Genomic DNA, 18623 nt, shown 5'->3' with positions numbered 1-18623 from the left:
CTGTGAAACCCTGACACTGCAGAACCAGACAAGTCATGCCCACATTCCTGACCTAAGGAGTAAATGTTTTAAGCCACTACTTTCAGGGTAATTTGCTACTCGGCAATACATAACTAATACAGGCAAGGACAGAGGTTGTGCCCAAGCTCAGTAATATGGACTTGTACCTACCCAGGCCAATCTGGCTATAGCCATTGCTGAATTCTCAATCTACCAACAGCAGGGATCAACACTGAGCCCCCAATATCGAACTATTTCCTGGTGGCAGGCTGATTACTTTGGACCCCTTCTGTTAAGCAAGGGGCAATAATTTGTCTCTACTGGAATAGATATTTATTCCGAATATGAACTTGCCTTTCCTGCCCGTAAATACTGCTCCCAGATCTTGTTTCCCTGCTGGTGGTTTTTTTTTTTCATTTTAATTTTTAAATTTTTTATTGTGAGAAATAACATATATACAAAAAAGCAATACATTTCAAAGTGCATCACAACAATTAGTTGTAGAGCAGATTTCAGAGTTTGGTGTGGGTTACAATCCCACAATTTTAGGTTTTTCCTTCTGTCTACTCCAAGACACTGGAGACTATAATTAATATGATGATTCAGCAGTCATACTCATTTAAGTCCTATTTATCTTCTCTGTTATAACTCCACCTTCTCCTTTGATGTTTCTCCCAATCTTTAAGGGTATTTGGGCTATACACATTCTAACTTTTTCGTGTTGGAAAGGGCTATTGGTAATATGGGTTAGGGATATGGAATTAGTTGATGTTCTAGAGAGGATGGTCCCTTTGTGTTTCAGGACTCATCTGTCCTAGGAACTCATCAGGAGGTTATAGGTTTCTGGAAAGTAATCATAGTGCATGGAAACTTTGTAGAATCTCATATAAAGCCCTAGGTGTTCTTTAGAGTTGGCTGGGATGGTTTGTGAGAGAAAAAAGAAAAAAAAAACTCATACATACCATACCTCTTACCCCTCCCTCTCATTGACCACTAGTATTTCAATCTACTCAATTTATTTTAACCTTTGTTCCCCCTATTATTTATTGATTTTTTTTATCCATATTTTTTACTCATCTGCCCATACCCTAGATAAAAGGAGTATCAGACACAAGGTTTTCACAATCACACAGTCACATTTTAACACCTATATCATTATACAATCATCTTCAAGAAACATGGCTACTGGAACACAGTCCAACACTTTCAGGTGCTTCCGTCTAGCCACTCCAATACACAGTAAACTACAAAGGAAAATCTATGTAATGCATAATAACCTCCAGACACCCTCTCGACTTTGAAATCTCTCAGCCACTGAAACTTTATTTTGTCTGATTTCTCTCTTCCCCTTTTGGTCAAGAAGCCTTTCTCGATCCCATGATGTGGGGTCCTGGCTCATCCCTGTCCCTCGTTGTCAGGGAGATTTACACTCACTGAGAGTCATGTCTCACATAGTGGGGAGGGCAGTGAGTTCATCTGCTGAGTTGGCGTAGAGAGACAGAGGCTGCATCTGAGCAATAAGAGGTTCTCTGGGGGTGACTTTGAGGCATAATTATCAGTAGGCTTAGCTTCTCCTTTGCAGGAATAAGCTTCATAGGGGTAAACCCCAAGATCGAGGGCTTGGCCTATTGATTTGATTGTCCCCACTGCTTGCGAGAATATCAGGCATTCCCCAGATGGGGAATATGTCCTCCTTTCTCCCCAGCCCCCCAAGAGGACCTTGCAAATACTTTTTTATTCTCTGCCCAGATTACTTTGGGATTTATTGGGGCATCATACTTACCTGTGCAAATCAACAAGATCTCATGCCCTAGTCAAGATTCCATGTACTAAATTTAAGAAATGTTTTTGCATGAGGAAGAACAAAAGAATGTCATTACTGCAGGGTGCTGAAAATAGATGGTAATTAATATTTTAAAATTTTAACTTATGTGTGAGACTAAAGCAAAAAAATGTTTATTTGGTACAAAATTTATATTTTGACTAGTGCATTTCCTAATATAACTTATGTAGACAGTTTAATTGAACACCGTAAGTACATGGAACCTTGAGTAGGCCATGAGATTTTGTTGGTTTGTCCAGAGAGATGCCCCGATAAATCCCAGAGTGATTTGAACAGTAAATAAAAAATATTTCCAAAGTCCCCTTCAGGGAATGGTGAGGAAGAGGGAAAATTCGACTCCCCCAAGTTGAATTCTTGATATTCTCACAAGCAGTGTGGACAACCAAAGCTATAGGCTGAGCCCCCAGTCTTGGGGTTTGTTCATATGAAACTTAACCCCACAAAGGATAGATCAAGCCTACTTAAAATTAGGCCTAACTCTGCAAATGAAATCCTTACCCCCAACCCCCCACATGGGACATGACATCCAAGGGTGAAAGTCTCCCTGGCAACGTGGGATATGACTCCCAGGATGAGTCTGGCCCTGGAATCATGGGATTAACAATACCTTCCTGACCAAAAGGGGAAAAGAATTGTAATAAATAATTTATCAGTGGCTGAGGAAGTTCAAAAAGTTCAAAAAAGAGAGGCCACTCTGGAGGATACGCTTAAGCAAGCTTCAGCTAGATATTGCAACTTATCATGACTTGCCAAACCCCAACCAAAACCATTCACACTAATTGAGAGTGGGGACATGAATGGACATTTGCACACTGGTGTTATGGCAGCAGTGTTTGCAATTTGCAATGGATGGAGCTGGCCTAGGGATATGACTCAGGAATGGAAGGGGGAACTGGTGCATACATGCAATGGACTACGGAGCAGCTGCAATAAAGAATGAAGTGAGGCATGCAACTAGTTGAATGAACTTTGAGGACAGTATACTGAATGAAATGTCAGAAACAAAAAGACAAATATTATCATGCACCAGTCATATGAACTAACAAAAAAATAACAATGCAGTAAAATGAAGTTGAGAACATGTGTTATCAGGTTGGGGCCTATGGAAAGGGTCCCAGACTCTTCCAGCAGTCACATATATTCAGGAGTTGTAACTGTTATTTCTGAATTCTGAGATACTGAGCTATTTGTTTATAACCTGATCATTCCCTGAAACTTCGGGTATTTATTTTACACCTCCGACTCAGAGTTAGAGCACTGAAGCTATGAAAGTCAGCACTACCCCATACAGCAACTGTTTAAAAAGTTGACAAAGGGATCAGACTTTTATTAGAGGCATGGATGAAGCTGATCTGGATAGGACTAGGGTAAAATCAGAATACTGGGTAAAGGATGCTGTGATGCATATTTTAAAACTTCAACTTCTGTGTGAGACCAAAGGGAGAGATGTTTATTTGGGGCAAAATTTATATTTTAGGTAGGGCATTTCCTAATTTAACCTGTATGGTCAGTTTAGTTGAACACCATAAGTACATGGAGCTTGACACACAAAAGGGGGTGTACAAGGGAATGCTCCCTTTCCTTGAATGTGAGTGCCCCAGGGGCAAGGGTCCTGTCTCTCTGCCTCCCATTGTAGTGATGGGAAGCATGGTTAGTTTCTGCCCATTCAGGGCCCCATGGACCCTTGACCTCAGACTCCACTCCCATGAGGTGGCACTCTGTGCCAATGAACTTTATTCAATACGAAGGAAACAAGAGTTCACATGCACAGTGTAAAGCCCCAGCTGCTGCCCCTGTCTGCTTTCTTCTGAGCCCAAGCTGTGTAGTGTTCTGTCCTGGAAGTGGGGACAGACAGGCGTCAGATCTGAGACTTACCATCCCTATAGGATCTCCTAGTATGGGGAGCTTGGGATTGGGAGGAAAGACACACATATTAACCCTTAAGTGTTTCTGTGAGGGCACCAGGGAAGAGGGAAGAAGAGGTAGTGGGTCTGAGGAAGAGGGTTGAGGAGTGTTTAGTAGAAGTGATACCTCTCCCCATTCCTTTGTCACCTACAGACCCAGGAGCCATCTTGAGGAATGTGAAAACCTCAGGGAGCATACAGCAGCAAGTCGGTATCTATACAATAGGAAATGACTTTGTGGTGAAGATGTCCTCTGCTTCTTCAATCCTTATTCTTTTTATCTCCCAGTCATTCGGAGCACACCCAAACCAGTGATTCCTCTTTCCAGAGCTGTGGGGGGGGGGGGGCAGATATGGTACTAAAGAAAGGTCTCTGGAAGAGGTGAAACTTTTATCTAGGTCGTGCAGGAGCTAAGGCCTTTTCTGCAAAGCTCGTGGAATGCAGATCCACTGAGAAGGGGCGAAAAGTGTGTGGGAGAGGGCTGGGGCTGGGAGGTACCAAGATGGAAAAGGCTATCTGAAAGCTGAAGGTTGGACCTGTACTCTAGAAGACCCCCGTCCAAGGCCTAGCAATTCTGTAGCCTGGAAGTTGTTGTAGGATATGGGCACCATCTCTCCCTCCTGTCCCTGGCCACTTCTTCCCACAGTTGGCTGCCTTGGGGTAGGGAATGGTAGTGATTCGCTGAGTCCTTTCCTGCCTGTCCCAGGTTTCAGGTCCATTTCTTCTGATGGGCTTCTCCTCCAACCCCCTTTTCATGATCAGTTCCAGATAGGTGAGCAGACTAAAGGCCCAGCTTTTCCCTTAGACTGAGGCTTGGAATTGCACTGGACTGAAGACAAAGTTGTCCTTTGGTCCCTGACTCCCCTTCCTTGTACAGCCCAGTGCTCCCTGACTAGGCCAGACGCTCTCACAAATCAAAGCTTTTTCATCAGTAGATCTAGCAACAGGAAATTGGGGGGAGAAGCTGGGGAGGGAGAAGCGGAGCAGAATGAATCCACTGATGAGGAAAAGTCAAGCTATAAGTGTGCTGAGCTCCAGGGGTAGCCCTTTAACAGGAGGGAAAGCCCTTGAGGGGTCAGGCGTGATAGGAAGCTGTGTGAGCTTCAGTATTCCTGCTTCCTCCTCTGGCCCCTCAACACAGGCACACTCAGAACATTCAGGACAACAAACAGCAGCTTCTCGGGCTCTGAAGGGTCAGGAGCCTTTTATGAATCTGAGGTAAGCGGTTTAGTCTTGCCAGAAAAACGCATGCATGCAAACCCCCATAAAAACAACTACATACTTCAGGCGATGATTCCCAATTAACTGATGCTCATTTAAAAAACACTGGAGGCCCAGAAAAGAAATAATCTGCTCACCTGGTAACAATTAAAAGTAAATTCAGGTCTTGAAACAGTTGTGGTAAATCAAGGAAACCAGAGTTAAAGAACCATGCATTACTATGATTCCATTTATATGAAATGTCCAGAATAGGCAAATTCATTGAGACACAAAGTAGTAGTAGAGTAGTGGTTGCCTAGGGCTGGAGGGATGGCAGAATTGGGAGGGGTGCAGCTTCTTTTTGGAATAAAATGTTCTAAATTTGATTTTGTGGTGTGATTGTTGCACAACTCGGTGAATACACTAAAAACCACTGAATTGTATGCTTTAAGGTGGTAAATTATTTGATGCATGAATGTCTTAATAAAGTTAAAAACAAAAACAACAAAACTCCGGGATTGCAAATGACAACACTTGGGCTGTCAGTCTCCATTCCACAGAGGCAGAAAGAACACTTTAAGGAAGAGAAGAACCAGGGAAGATTCCCTGAATGTGGCATACAGGCTGCACAGGAAAACATCCCTAGTAAGAATGAGATTGTATGTGTCACATCTTAAGGACAATAAAGCATCAAGTAAAGTTCTAAGCAATAGCATAACACAATCAGATCTGCATTTTAGAAACATCCCTCTGAATCACTGAATTGTACATTTAAAACCAGTTAAGACTAGTATGTAAATTATACCTCAGTACTGCGGGGGGGGGACCCCCTCTGGCAGCTTGAGAAGATATTGGAGAGCATAAAGATGGAAGACACTGTTGTAGGAGTTTAAGTAAGAGGTGCCAAGGCCCATCTGTTGGAAGATGGGGAAAACTGTCTTGGGGGTGTGGGACAATTGGGGATGTCATGTCCAAGGTTAAAGAGAACCTGGTGGAACTCAGAGTCAGAAAACCCAGAGCACCCTGGCTTCAGCCCTTGTGTTCCTACCAACACTGACAAGTGATGGAGGCACTGTTCCCCCCCACCAAGAGAAACGGACTTCAGAAACATGTTTCCAAAAAATGTTGCTAAGGGTTTTATTTCTAACAAGAGGAAAATAATAAAATAAAATTAAAATAGGCTTCAGTTCGAACCAAGTTTCTTGCTTTTTTCTTTTGAACAAATTAATTACACACCAACAATCTTCTTTTATTACAACATGAACCCAGGAGGAGGAAAGGAGACAGGGGAGTACAGGGAGGGAGGGTTGAGGTGGTTGTGAGGACAAGCACCAAAAGCTCTCTTCAGATCACAGGGAGCCCTGTTTAGCCCCCAATCATTAATCCACTTAAAATAAAAAACTGCGAGCACAGCTATGTGAAGTTTCCTCCTCCTGGGTGGAATAGTCAGGGGAAGGGAGAAGGGAGGGGAGAAAAAGGGAGAGGAGGTGAAAGGGGGGAGAGGAAGGAAAAAGGGGAAGGAAGGGGAAGAAGGAGGTGAGGTTAGTGTAGCATGGCCTGGCCAGGGCTGGAACCGGGGAGAGAAGGGAGAGAGGAGATCCCCCAGTTTGCATATGCGCTGGCCCTGTCTCTGGAATGGTGCTGGCCCAACCCCAGTCACCCACCCTGCCCACCTGCCCATCCATCTGTCTATCTGCCTCAGGTGTCTGGGAATGCTGGTTAGAGGCTACCAGGGAGGGGAGACTCCAGGGGCCGGCCCCCAGGAGCTGAGGTCTGAACAATACCTTGGAGTCAGAATACAAAAAGTCAAGGGACTCAGGGTGGGCTAGGAGGGGTGGCCATTCCCCCTGCCCCCACTCGCCCACCTCCCAAGAAGCAGGCTTGATGGTCAGAAAGAGGATCCTTGAGGTTGAGGGGGGGGGCGGTCTGTTGGGGTCTGTGCTAGGTTCAGTCACTGTCACAACTGTTGCTGAGGCGGCTGCTGTGGGCAGGGAATATGCAGCCGGGGGGTAAGAGTGGAGAAAGAGGCCACAGAGCCTGAACTGGCCCCTGGCCCTGGCTCCAAGCCATTCTGGTTCTCCTGGATGCTGGGGCTGCCAGTGGTGGGAAGGGGTGGGGGGGGGCCCTCACCCCCAGTCTCCTCCTCCAGCTCCTCCTCCTCCTGGGCCTCCTCGGCCTCTGGCCCTGAGCTCCGTACCCTCTTTGGCTCTAGCTCCTCTCGGGCTGGGTCATCGCCCTCCCCACCCCGATCCACCTTCCGTCGCCGCCGCCTCTCCAGGGCCCGGCCCCGTGCCCGGCTCCCATGGCGTTCTGCTTTCTCCAGCTGTGATGACAGATAGGTAAAAAGGGGTTGTGAGCCAGCGGTCAGGCCTGACCTCCTGGCCCTGCCCATGACTCCTCTCCTCACCTCCAGAAGTGTGTGGATCCGTTCCAGGTCTGGGGGTTGCCCAGCCTGCAGCAGCTGCCAAATAGTATGGTTCTCATCCAGAGTCACTTCGAGCAGGTCCCCCTCCATCATGAGCTCCTCCAGGGGGCCCCGGGTCGTCTCAGGCAGCTCCAACATGGGCCCAGTCAACTGAGGCAACAGTGAGGACAGCAGCTCCAGGTCTGGAGTTTGGGGGAAGAGGCTGAGTTAGAGGCTGCCCTTGGTCTTAACCCCAGCATCATAACAAAGCTGAGGACCATATGGGTCACTCTGGTGATATCCAGCCAATAGCCTACCACTCCTACACCTACCTCTCTTACCTGAGCCCTCCCCCGGGGCTACCTTCTCAGGACTGGTCACGCTGTCTCCATTCTCCAGCAACCCCTGGACCTGCCAAGGAGAGCAAAAATGGGTAGGGCTAAGTAAACCAAAGAGCTAGGCCCTATTGTCCCCAACTCCAAACATGGGACCCTCTACCTCCTAGAGGAGGAGGGCAGACAGGCTGTCAGCAGGGAACATAGTCTAGGGATCTGGATGGGATACAGAACAGGGCGGGGAGACTGGGTCAAAGGAGGCTGAAAATAAAACAGGAACAGGGCTGGAACCTGAATAGGGGTAAGGGCTAGGAAATAGGAATTTGAGGACAAGAGCTGGGCTGGGCAGCTCACCTTAGGCATATCCTTGCCACTGCCCTCTCTAAGAGGGTCAGAAGCAGGGGCTGAAGGGTAAGTAGGGGGCTCCTCGGGCCTGTGTTCAGCCTGCAGCCGCTGGCGAAGCTCAGCCAGCCGTCCCAACAGAGCAGTCACATCCTCAGAGGCCAGAGCCTGCCTGGCACGGCCTTGCCAGCTGATGGCCCTCTCTGTGAGGCACTGCAGGGCCTCGCCCTCAGGCAGCCGCACAGGCAGTCTCTGCAGGGCTACCAGCAATGCCAGGATGGTCTCCAGGCGTGGGCGCCGTGAGCGCATGCACAGTGGACACAGGAATTTGGTGTCCCACTCCCACCAGGCCAGCAGTGGGGATGAGGTGGGACTGGGCCTCGGGGAGCTGAGGAGACGGGGCACCGACACACATCGCCCATGGAACCAGTCCTGACACAGGTCACACTGAAGAGCTCCCACCCCAGCTGGCACCTGCCCACACACACAGATGGAGGTTGCAGAGGAGGCTGTGGTCGACGATGCCAGTGGACTGGGCTTGGCTGAGTTGGTGCGACGCAGATGCAGGATACCCTCCTTCTCCTTTTGTTCCCCCTCCTTGAAGGCCACGATCTGCCGTGACCAGGAGGAGAGTGGGTCAGCACCCCATCTCTTCCTTTCTCTGGCCCACTTAACAACCCACTCCCAAACCAGAAGAACTGAGGCTCAGAGGGTAAGTGGTCTGCCCGTGGTCACCTGGCTCAGACAGTTTTATCATCACCAGGCTGTCCTCACTGCAGGAAAATACCCAGAACCCAACTTCTCCCCATCAATGCACCAGCTCCTTACCACAGAGCCTGGGTCCCTGAGGTCCTGTGCTGACAGCCCCAGCAGTTCTGTGTCAGATTTGTACAACCCCAGCTCCTTCTCCATCCAACGGCTACGCTTAGTGCTATCCGAACCAGCATCTGCACACGGGCAGAGCACCTGAGGCAGGCAGACAGAGGGAGAATGACTGAGTTTCCTGTGGTGACCATACTCTCTCCTCTCCACCCGAGTCCTCCCAAAGACCCATCTTCTTTTCATAAAAACCATCTCACAGCAGCCAGGGGCAGGAGCAGCTGTGGGTCATGGTCTCAGGCCTCACCTCCAGCAGTGTGTAGCAAGAATTCTTCTTGAGAAAGGTCTTGGAAGCCTTCTCCCTCCATGAGTGAGCTGTCAGTACCTGCAGCTCTAACTGTCTCAGCTCCTCCAGCCCCACAGGCAGGTCCCGGCCCACGGCCACCAGGCCTTCCAGGTCATCCAAGCAGGGGTAGTGGTCACCATTCTGGGAATAAGGGTAAAAGAAGCTCAGTTCAATCTGCCAAGACCTACTGATACTTACTGTACCTGGCCCTGAGCTGGGTATCACTGGGAAGATGGGTTGGGCTCATGGTCTTGAGGCAGAAAAACCACACTGGGGATCATAGTAAGGAATCTCCAACTGTCTCTCTCTCAAAACTCTTACATTTATTGGCTCAATCCCCAAATATCCAGTCCATTTCCAGGACGACCAGACTAGTTATTTTATTGTGGTTTGCTTCTTCTCTCCCCCCAATAGCCCCTGCCCAGCTTCACTTCCATACCAACCTACCTCCCTGTTCCTACCATTCTCACCCTAATTAGCATGTTTTCCCTTGGGTCAGCCTCCCAACCCCTCCTCACACTGCTTACAAGCACATTTGTGCCTCCTCACTATGTGCCATGCCCCCTTCCTCTCTCTAGTCAACCCAACCCAGCACAATCTTAGGTATGTGCCAACTCTTCCCCACTGGACTGAAGGTCAGGGCAGGAATGGGGTGAGGGTGGGGGTGGACAATAGAGTCCTCACTTGGATCTCATCCACATCAGCAATCCAGGCCCGGGCCTTAGCAAGAGCCTCCTTGAGAGCCTGGATGTTGGGCAGATGAACAGGGATGTTTTCTGCCTCACGGATTATGGCCTCCAGTGTGGCTGGTGGATGCTTCTGCCTAAAGGTAGGAAAAAAGAGGACTTGGTCTGGGGTGGTCTGACTGAACAGAAGCCCAGCCTGGCTACCAGATATATATGCATGGGCCCCTGGGACACCTGTTTTTTCCTTCTGCCATTTGAGCCTACTTGTTTGTATTCTGTCTATGGGTGGCTGCCAGTCCTCGTTTGTTCCAGATTGTATGTACCCAACTTCATCCTTCTGCCATAGCTCCTTCTGCTTATCCGCCAGTCTGTCAGTCTGCTGGCAGTCCCTATGCACACAACCTGTGGTATTAATTTGTTGCTGCAAATTTGTCAGATTGCCCTGTGTGGTGTCTTTCTACAAACATTTGTCCATCTGCCTGTTGGTACTTGTGCTTATAAGCGGGTACGTGTCTGCCTGTAGGATTAGTCCTCCTTCCATCTCTGCTTCTCTATCAGCACATTTCTGCCTCCATGGGTACATGGTGTTTAAAAGCAAGATAGGGAACTAAAAAGGGGAGAAGAGTCAATACTTCAACACAGGATTCTGATGCCTAAAGGCTACCCGTGGAAATCATCTTCAGGTTCTACACTAAATTTCGAGGGTTAGAATAGGACAGGGAGAGGTAGAAGCTGGACTTACCTGGCCTCAAGGCAGAGATGAGCCTTCTCCTCCCAGCGCTCAGCAATGGTCAGCAGTTCCTGTAGCTCAGCCTGGGCCTTATCCACAGCAGGGCTAGGGGCTACATTAGCGCCTGCAACCAACAGTCCCCGCATGACAGCCAAGGTGCCCCTTCGGGCTGAGGGGGCCAGTGTGCGTTTCACCTCATCCAGCCATCGTGCCTGTTCCACTTGCCGCTGGAGTTGCTGAGCTTCAGGAACCTCCACCCCTAGCTGTCGCCCCTTCTCCAACAGAGACTGTAGTAATGCTGGACTGGAGGGTAGTGAGGCCAGGGCCTCACAGGCCTCAGCCTGGTAGGCCTCCACCTGTTCCAGAATACCCTATCAGGAGACAGGAAAAAGAACAAACTCCTCAGCCTCTAGAAAAAAGAGAGCCTGCTTTGGGTTGGGCTCTCCTCCTCCTCTATGCCCTAAGATAGTTTCCCAACACTGACTGACCGTTAGAATACCCTGAGGGAATTTGTTGAAAATGCAGATTCCTGGGCCCAGCCCCCAGAGATCCTTAATAGGGGTTGGTTAACAATCTGCTCTTTATTTAACTCCCCATAGGATTCTGATGTATAGCACCAAGAGTCCCTCTGTCCTATAAAATACTAAGTTATGCTTCATCTTCTCACAAACCCTCATCTCCACTGCCATCTCCATCCCATTTCTCCTCTACTTTCACAAACTTTGCTCAACTTTCCGGCCCAACAAATACCCTTCTCACTTTCTTCTTCTCCTCCAGAAACATTCCCTTGACTCTGCATCCTATATTCATACCCTTACCATCTGCTCCACAGATCCCATTTCCAAGAGGCAATCCTTCGACCTTCTGCCTTATACTTTCCATTATTTCTTCACATGTACATCTTGTCTTACCCAAACACTTTAAGCTATTTAAAAGAACCAAGAATGGTCTACTGTTCAGATCCCCAATCCCCCTAATCCCTCAGCAGTCCTCCAAGCCCACCCCTCCTCACCTTGACATCCCCAATCTGGTGCATGGCACATGGCAGATTGTTCATCTGGTCCAGAAAGGCCCGGAGCTCAGCCAAAGTCATCTGTAGACCAGTCACTCTGTGGGGGCTATGGAGTTTCACATCTGGGGTTTAAGGTACAAACCCAGCCCCCTCCCTCCATTTTTCTGCTAAGACCCAGTACCTTTCCTTGACCTGCCCTACCTTGATCTTTCATACCTCAAAGTTCTCCCAGATGCCCAGGTTGGTTGGAGGGAGAGTTTTAAGACATGAGTATGTTCATATGATAGAGAAAAAGAATTGGAAAAGAGGAAAATATATTTTGGGGGGATGGCTAGAAATTAATGTAATGAAAACTGGACTTTTCAATCTATCATCCACTATGAACTCTTAAGCTGTGCAACTATAATCAGGTTTATGTTTGTGTCCTTTCCTTGCCCCTAAATCTTCTACTACTACTCTCTACTACCCTGCCCCACCCAAAAAATTCCTCAGCCTGTTCCTCAGCTCTTCAGGCACTGATAAAAATAAACACCTCTAGCCTTCTTATCACTGAGGCACCCCTCTCCATTCTAAGTTGTCTCCGCCCCTCTCCATTCTAAGTTGTTGCCATTCTCCTTGCCCTCCCCAGAATCTCCCAGACCATCTCACAATCCAGTGCTTCCAGCTTCCTGCTGATGTCCAGTCTGCCCAATGGTACTCAGAGTCCACCCCTCATAGCACTTTTCCTAGGTGCTGGATCCTCAGCAGGCTATCTCTGCCCCAAAACCTCACGTTGCTATACCCAGCTTCCTGGCCGCTGACCAGTCCCAGAGCCCGGGACACGCAAGCCTCTGCTTCACTCAGGCAATTCTTTAGTCGCTGCAGCAGTTCACTATTGGGAAACCTCCGTTCACGGGCCTCAGACTCTAGTGCTCTCAGTTCTTCAAGGCCTGGAAAGAGAATGAGAGCAGCAAGGAGTAGGCAGTATTGATGAAAGGCAAAGGAGGAGGGTTGGGGGTACAGGAGAAAAGGGAATAGAACTTGCCTGTGGAGTCCCTCCGTCCCCCCATCACTCACTGCGCTTCCGCCCATCCTCCACCTCCAGGGCCACTCGCACTTTGTTGGCCCAAGTGTCAAAGGACTCGGCCCGAACCTTCAGCTTATGCAGCATGGCAGGGAGCTCATCCAAGGTGTACCGATACCTAGAAAATAAAGGGGAAGGGAGAACACATCTGGCTCAGCTCTGCCTCCTCCACCATGCTTCACTTCTACCAAGTAAGTCTCATGCTCACCGCAGGTACTGCCGGCTACTGGAGCACTTGCAGAGGTCATTGATATGGGAAAGGCAGACGAGGCCATCTGGGCAGTCATAGCAGGCCAGGGCTGATAGGAAGCATGTGGTCTTGCACTTGATGCACTGGCGCTCATCATCTGGGAGCAGCTCAAAAGCCTCTCGCTCAGCCTCTGTGATGCCCTGGAGTGTTCAACCCACATATGTTATATAAAACCAAAATCATGTTGCAGAAACTCCCATCTCAGAGACCAGAGTCCCACTTTAGATTCAAATCCATGCTGACTACAGTGAGGAAGACCAAACCCCAGAGTGTACACCTGCCTCTGTAAAGTTCCAATTCTTAAAGCTGAGGTAATCAGACAAAGAAGGGCAAGATCAGTGTGGGCCAAGGCAGAGAGAATTTTATAGAGGAAGACAAATCACGTAAAATTCAGACAAGCCAAAAGAGACTTTTGGCTGAGAAAGGTGAGGAAAGTGGTAAACCAAGACACCAGAGAGTTGGCACTGTGTGGGAATGACCAAAAGAAAGCCCTGGGTAGCAAGGAGGGTGTGTACTAGGAACAACGCTGGCTCTTCTAGTTACTCAGGGCCCACTGTTTTCCAGGTACTGTGCTGGCTGTGTAGCAACAGAAGACAATGCATATACAAAACGAACAAAGAGACTCAACTGTATGTGCTCATGTCTGGTGTTTAAAGACACACATTTTTTCAATGACATGGCTTCCAAACCTAAACCAATGATTTCATTTTTACTCAGATAAAGAAAAAGCAATCTATTCCAAAAATGGAGGAAAAGCCGGCTGTGTTAGAATAATTAAGACAATACAATGTTATACATAATGGGAAATTTTAGAGATTTAAAAGGGAAATTTTGACTATGACAATCTGTCTTATCTAATGACTTTAAAACCTAACCCCTACATATTACAAATCCTGCTCCACCACTCACTAGCTATGTGACTTTGAGTAAATTATTAAAACCTCTCTGGGATTCAGTTTCCTTATCTTGTAAAATGGAGATAACAGCATCATCTTCATTGGATGTTATGAAGATTAACAAAGATGAACCAATGAAGGATTTAGAAAAAAGCACATTAGCACTTAGAGTAAGTGTTCAACCAATATTTACTGTTACTATTTCTAATTTTCAGACAAGATTATCTATTTCACAGGCCAATCTTATTTTACTAAGTAGACTGTCTCAAAACAGTCATCAACTAACCCAAAGTCAGGATGTGATGGAAGTCAATTTTGACTTCAAAGCCAGAAAATGCCCTAAGGATAAAGCCCCTGGGTTTATTATTATTTTTTGGATCATGGACTCCATCGAGAATTGGATGCAAACTATGTGCCCTCTCCCCAGAATATCAAGATGGAGTGGGGGGTGGAGGTGGACAGAACTAACTCTAAGGTAAGATAAGGCTCAAATGTAAAGAACTCTGAATGTCAGAATGAGAATGTCTATCCTCCCCACCTTGTGTTGGCTCCTTCTCATAGCCCAGCATAGTCACATGTCCATCATTTAATAACGGCACTGAATGGCTCTTAAAGAGAGAGAGAGAAAATGATCTCTGAAAAGCCTAGGGGCCTCACCAACTAACACCACAAACTGCAAGGCCCATACAGTTACTAGAGATGCTACTCTCTGTATAGTTCTCCATGCTCAAAGGGAAGTTATAAATAAGCTTTTAAAATGATAAACCATTACCCAAACAAGCAGCAAGGAGCCTTCAGGACCAGTGTTTCTTTGTAATCTTATGGAGGATCCTCACTAAGTTAGTGCCCTAACTGGGGAAGAATATAACTTTAAGAAGGCTAAAATATGTGAGTGGGCTTTACAGCTCCATAGCAGCTTCCCCTAATGAGAAACCTATTAAAGTGGGACTTCCTCCTACGTGGTAATATTATTATTCTAGCTTGAGTTACAGAATCATCTGAATGTCATTAACTGGCATTTCATAACAAAAGTTCCATATTTCAATCTTTTTCTTCATGTATTATTATTATCAATAATAAGAGCAGCTGCTATACTGTAAGTACAGCAACAGATGCTTTGACATAAATCACCTTGTTCAAACTTTACAATCATCTTGCAAGTTAGGTACTATTCTCATTTTACAGACTGAGAAAGTGAGACTATGAGAGGTTAACTTGAAAAGGTCACCCAGCTAGTCAGTGGTGTGTGTGGGAGGGGAGGATTTCATATATCTTATTGGGTTATTTAAATATGAAACATGATGAAAAGCAGCTATAGCAGCACCTACTACTGGCCAGTTACTTAACAAACATCAACTTCAATCTACTCAACTACCCAGAAAGAGAAATATTATTATAATCTCCATCTTTCAGATGGGAAAAAACTGACACCCATTGAGGCAAACTTGCCCAAGGTTGCAAGTAAATGGTAGAACAGAGAAAGGAATACGGTTTTGAAACACGTGTCTATTTCCTTTCACTATACCCCAAGAGTAGGGGTTACATCTACTTCTTGGTGCTGTCCCTTCCTTCTCCTACCTCTACCAGATGAGGATGTCTGACCCAGGCACTCTCTACCACCTACCTTCTCCAGCAGGGCCTTTCGTAGACGCCGCTCTTCCTGCACCATGATGAACATTTCCTTATGCACAGCTGCTGCCAGGTTCAGGTCCAGCTTCTCTGGGCAGGCAGCCATCTTGCATATAAGCTCCTCATGAGAGAAAACACAGTATCTTCGGAGGCGGCGATAGTGCTCAATGCACTGGCGCCCAGCAGGCAGCTACGGAGAGATTCAAGGATGTGTGTGGTTGAGTCTGGAGGTGATGGTGCCTCAAGCTTCCCCACAACCCTCCTGCTTCTCCCTGTCAGTCCACCACACCCCAGACTCACCCAGTCAGCAGTGCAAAAGTTGACAGCCTCAGCAAAATTGTAGCCTTGGTTGAAGCCACTGTGGTAAGCACGGGGGAAGGTGATGACAAATTCTCCAGCACACTGGTTTGTGCGGACAACCTGAGGAATAAGAAAGGTGATGATGATGAGGCTGAGGTTGTCCGTGGTAGGCAGAAACCTGATCTAAGTGCAAGGTCCTGAAGACAAAGGAAAGCCTCAGGTAACACAGTCTGACAACAGAATCCCAAACCTTCCAACTCTTGAAAGCATGGACTAAGATCTTTTACTCTCACGTTTTTTATTTGTGTTGACAGAAGATAGGAAGATTTGATAGTCAAAACTAGGAAATGTACAACTTCCCCAGAAATTTTTATAAAAATTTAAAACATTTTCCAGATGTATTTTTTATCAGTCATACATTTAGTTTCAAGTCAAATGGTCCTACAAGATTTGTTACAAAATAAGAAGGCCCTGCCATTCTCCCCTCCTCAGAGGTGATCACTTTCACCTCTTTGATTATTTTTGGTATTTATCTTCATAAGCCTAAATAATATGCATCTATACTATATTAAAAATAGCTTCTTCTTGGCATTATTCACAATTGCCAAAAGTTGGACACAACCCAAGTGTCAATCAACAGATGAATGGATAAACAAAATGTGGTACATACATATGATGGAATAATACTCAGCAGTAAGGAATGAAGTTCTGAAGCACGTGACAACATGAATGAACCTTGAGGATGTTAAGTGAAATAAGTCAGACAGAAAAGAACAAATATTGTATAATCTCACTGATATGAAATCATTATAATATGTAAATTCAGGCATAAAATATCGACTATAGGTTACCAGGACATAGAATGAGACTTAAAAATGGGGAGTGGTTGCTTAATATGTGCAGAATGTTAACAGGTTGAACTTAAATGTAAGGAAATGGACAGAGGTGATGGTAGCACGTTATTGTGAGAATAATTAACAGTGCTGAATGGTATATGAATGTGGTAGAAAGGGGAAGTTTAGAGTCATGTATACTACCGGAATGAAAATTGGAGGTTAAAGCACAGGAATGTATAACACAGTGAATCATGTAGTAGACAATGCCTATGATTAACTGTACAAATATTAAAAAAAGTCCTACCATGAACTAGAACAAATGTATGGCATTATTACAAAATGTTAATAACAGAGGGCTTTATGGGGAAAAAAATGTATGTATTGCAAATTACGGACTATAGTTAACAGTAATTTTTTTTTAAGTAATGTAAGCTATAAACATACCAGGGAAAACAGTACAGCTATTAAAAGTGAAATTTTGAAGAACAATTAAAAAATAACTAATATTTTAATACTCTTTCATCAACAGTACCAAATGTACTACACCACTGCTATGGGTCAATGAAGGGGGGGTATAAGGAGTACGGGAGGATTTGGATTTTCTTTTTTCTTTCTATTTCTTTTCTGGAGCAATGAAAATGTTCTAAATTGATCATGGGTTTGTATGCACAACTATATGATGAGCCAGTGATTGCATACTTTGGATGGTTTGGTGTGTGAATATATCTCAATAAAACTGCATTTAAAAAGTAGCTTCTTCTTTCCCAATTTGTTTAGTTTTCCATGCAGGTATTAATAATTTAATACCAAGCTTTCTGACAAGTATCTAAATCTCCTCTCTCTTATCAATTTGCACCTTCCTGGAACAGTCTCTCATGGAGCCTTCTGATTTCTTCAATTCTGGACCAGCTGTCATCCCTGGATTATCACTCTCCTAGGACAGCTCTCCTATTTCTTAGATCCCATGTCTTCTTCTTTCTTGGTCTATCCCTTTGTTGAGCTCAAGCACATCTTCCGATTGCTTCCTGACAAATGGAAAGAATTTGTTTTTAATGTTTCTATTCTACTTTCATTTATTTGGTTGATAATTTAGATACAGGATTCTAAATTGAAAATCATTTTGAAGGCATTGCTCTTGTCTTCTAGATTCTAGTGTTGCTACTGACAAGTTGAAAGCCAGTCTGATTTATAATGTTTTGAATTAAATCTGTTTTCTCTTTCAGGAAGCTTACAGTATTCTTCTGGTTCTAGTGTTTGACTGGAAAATTGACAAAATATGCCTTGATGTTGATTTATTTTCATCCACGAACTTGATTCTGGTAACTCATGCCCTTTGGTTCTGGAAGATTTTCTTGAATGATTTCTTCCTTTCAGCTTTCTCTAGTCTCTCTTTCCAGAAGTCCTGTTATTTAAATAAAACTTATAGACAGATCTCGATAACTTCTCTTATTTCTATTTTCTTCTTATTCTGTTTTCTGGGAGACTGTCTCAACTTTTTAAGCTTCTAAAACTCCTTTTGAGGTTTTCACTTTTGGTATCATAATTTTAATTTCCAAGAGCTGTTTTTTTTTGTTCTCAGTATGTTCCTTGTTAATAATATCCTGTGTTCTTATTACATGTTTATAATACATGCCTATTTCTGAAGATGCTAATAACACTTCTTTTCCTTTATTTATTTTATTATTTTTTGGTGCTGTTTTATTGAGATATATTCACACACCATACAAACCATCCACAGTACATAATTCACTGGATCGCAGTATCATCACATTTTCCTTTTCTTTTGAAGTTTACTTATCTCTGCCTCGCTGGTTACTCCAAGTTGCTTTGTTTTTCTTTTTCCTGTTTGTTTGGTTCTCTTTCATTTTATAGGTTTTCTGTCAATCTGTGGCTGTCTCCTTATATTTAAGAGTAAAAGATGAAAAAATTGAATGGAGGCTCTGAGTGCATAGGTGAACTTGTTTACCATGAGCTTCACAGTAGGGTGATTCGGCTAGGCTATTTAGTTTGGGAAAATCTAAATCTTTC

At 45.5% G+C, this 18623-nt stretch overlaps 1 protein-coding gene across 11 annotated transcripts in view; it reads right to left on the bottom strand.

Annotated features, from left to right (window-relative positions):
* Positions 1 to 6070: 6070 nt before the first annotated feature.
* KDM5C (lysine demethylase 5C) overlaps positions 6071 to 18623 on the bottom strand; it is a 32699-nt gene continuing 20146 nt past the window's right edge. For 4 of the 11 annotated variants that reach the window (XM_077145531.1, XM_077145530.1, XM_077145536.1 and 1 more), the window contains exons 13-26: positions 15760 to 15879; positions 15455 to 15649; positions 12893 to 13074; positions 12678 to 12802; positions 12403 to 12550; positions 11622 to 11727; positions 10622 to 10980; positions 9878 to 10016; positions 9155 to 9334; positions 8857 to 8994; positions 8041 to 8640; positions 7684 to 7762; positions 7355 to 7554; positions 6071 to 7270 (exon numbers count right to left, since the gene is read on the bottom strand). In XM_077145531.1, coding sequence (XP_077001646.1) covers positions 6905 to 7270; positions 7355 to 7554; positions 7684 to 7762; positions 8041 to 8640; positions 8857 to 8994; positions 9155 to 9334; positions 9878 to 10016; positions 10622 to 10980; positions 11622 to 11727; positions 12403 to 12550; positions 12678 to 12802; positions 12893 to 13074; positions 15455 to 15649; positions 15760 to 15879 — 2937 coding nt within the window. In that variant the 3' untranslated portion in view covers positions 6071 to 6904. The remainder of the gene's footprint in view (positions 7271 to 7354; positions 7555 to 7683; positions 7763 to 8040; positions 8641 to 8856; positions 8995 to 9154; positions 9335 to 9877; positions 10017 to 10621; positions 10981 to 11621; positions 11728 to 12402; positions 12551 to 12677; positions 12803 to 12892; positions 13075 to 15454; positions 15650 to 15759; positions 15880 to 18623) is intronic. The other 7 variants (XM_077145532.1, XM_077145537.1, XM_077145538.1 and 4 more) reach the window with 5 other exon arrangements.

The sequence above is a fragment of the Tamandua tetradactyla genome, chromosome X, assembly GCF_023851605.1.
Source record: "Tamandua tetradactyla isolate mTamTet1 chromosome X, mTamTet1.pri, whole genome shotgun sequence".
Classification (NCBI taxonomy): Eukaryota; Metazoa; Chordata; class Mammalia; order Pilosa; family Myrmecophagidae; genus Tamandua; species Tamandua tetradactyla.
The sequence above is the reverse complement of the archived record's forward strand: the minus strand, read 5'-3'. Positions and strand labels throughout refer to the sequence as shown.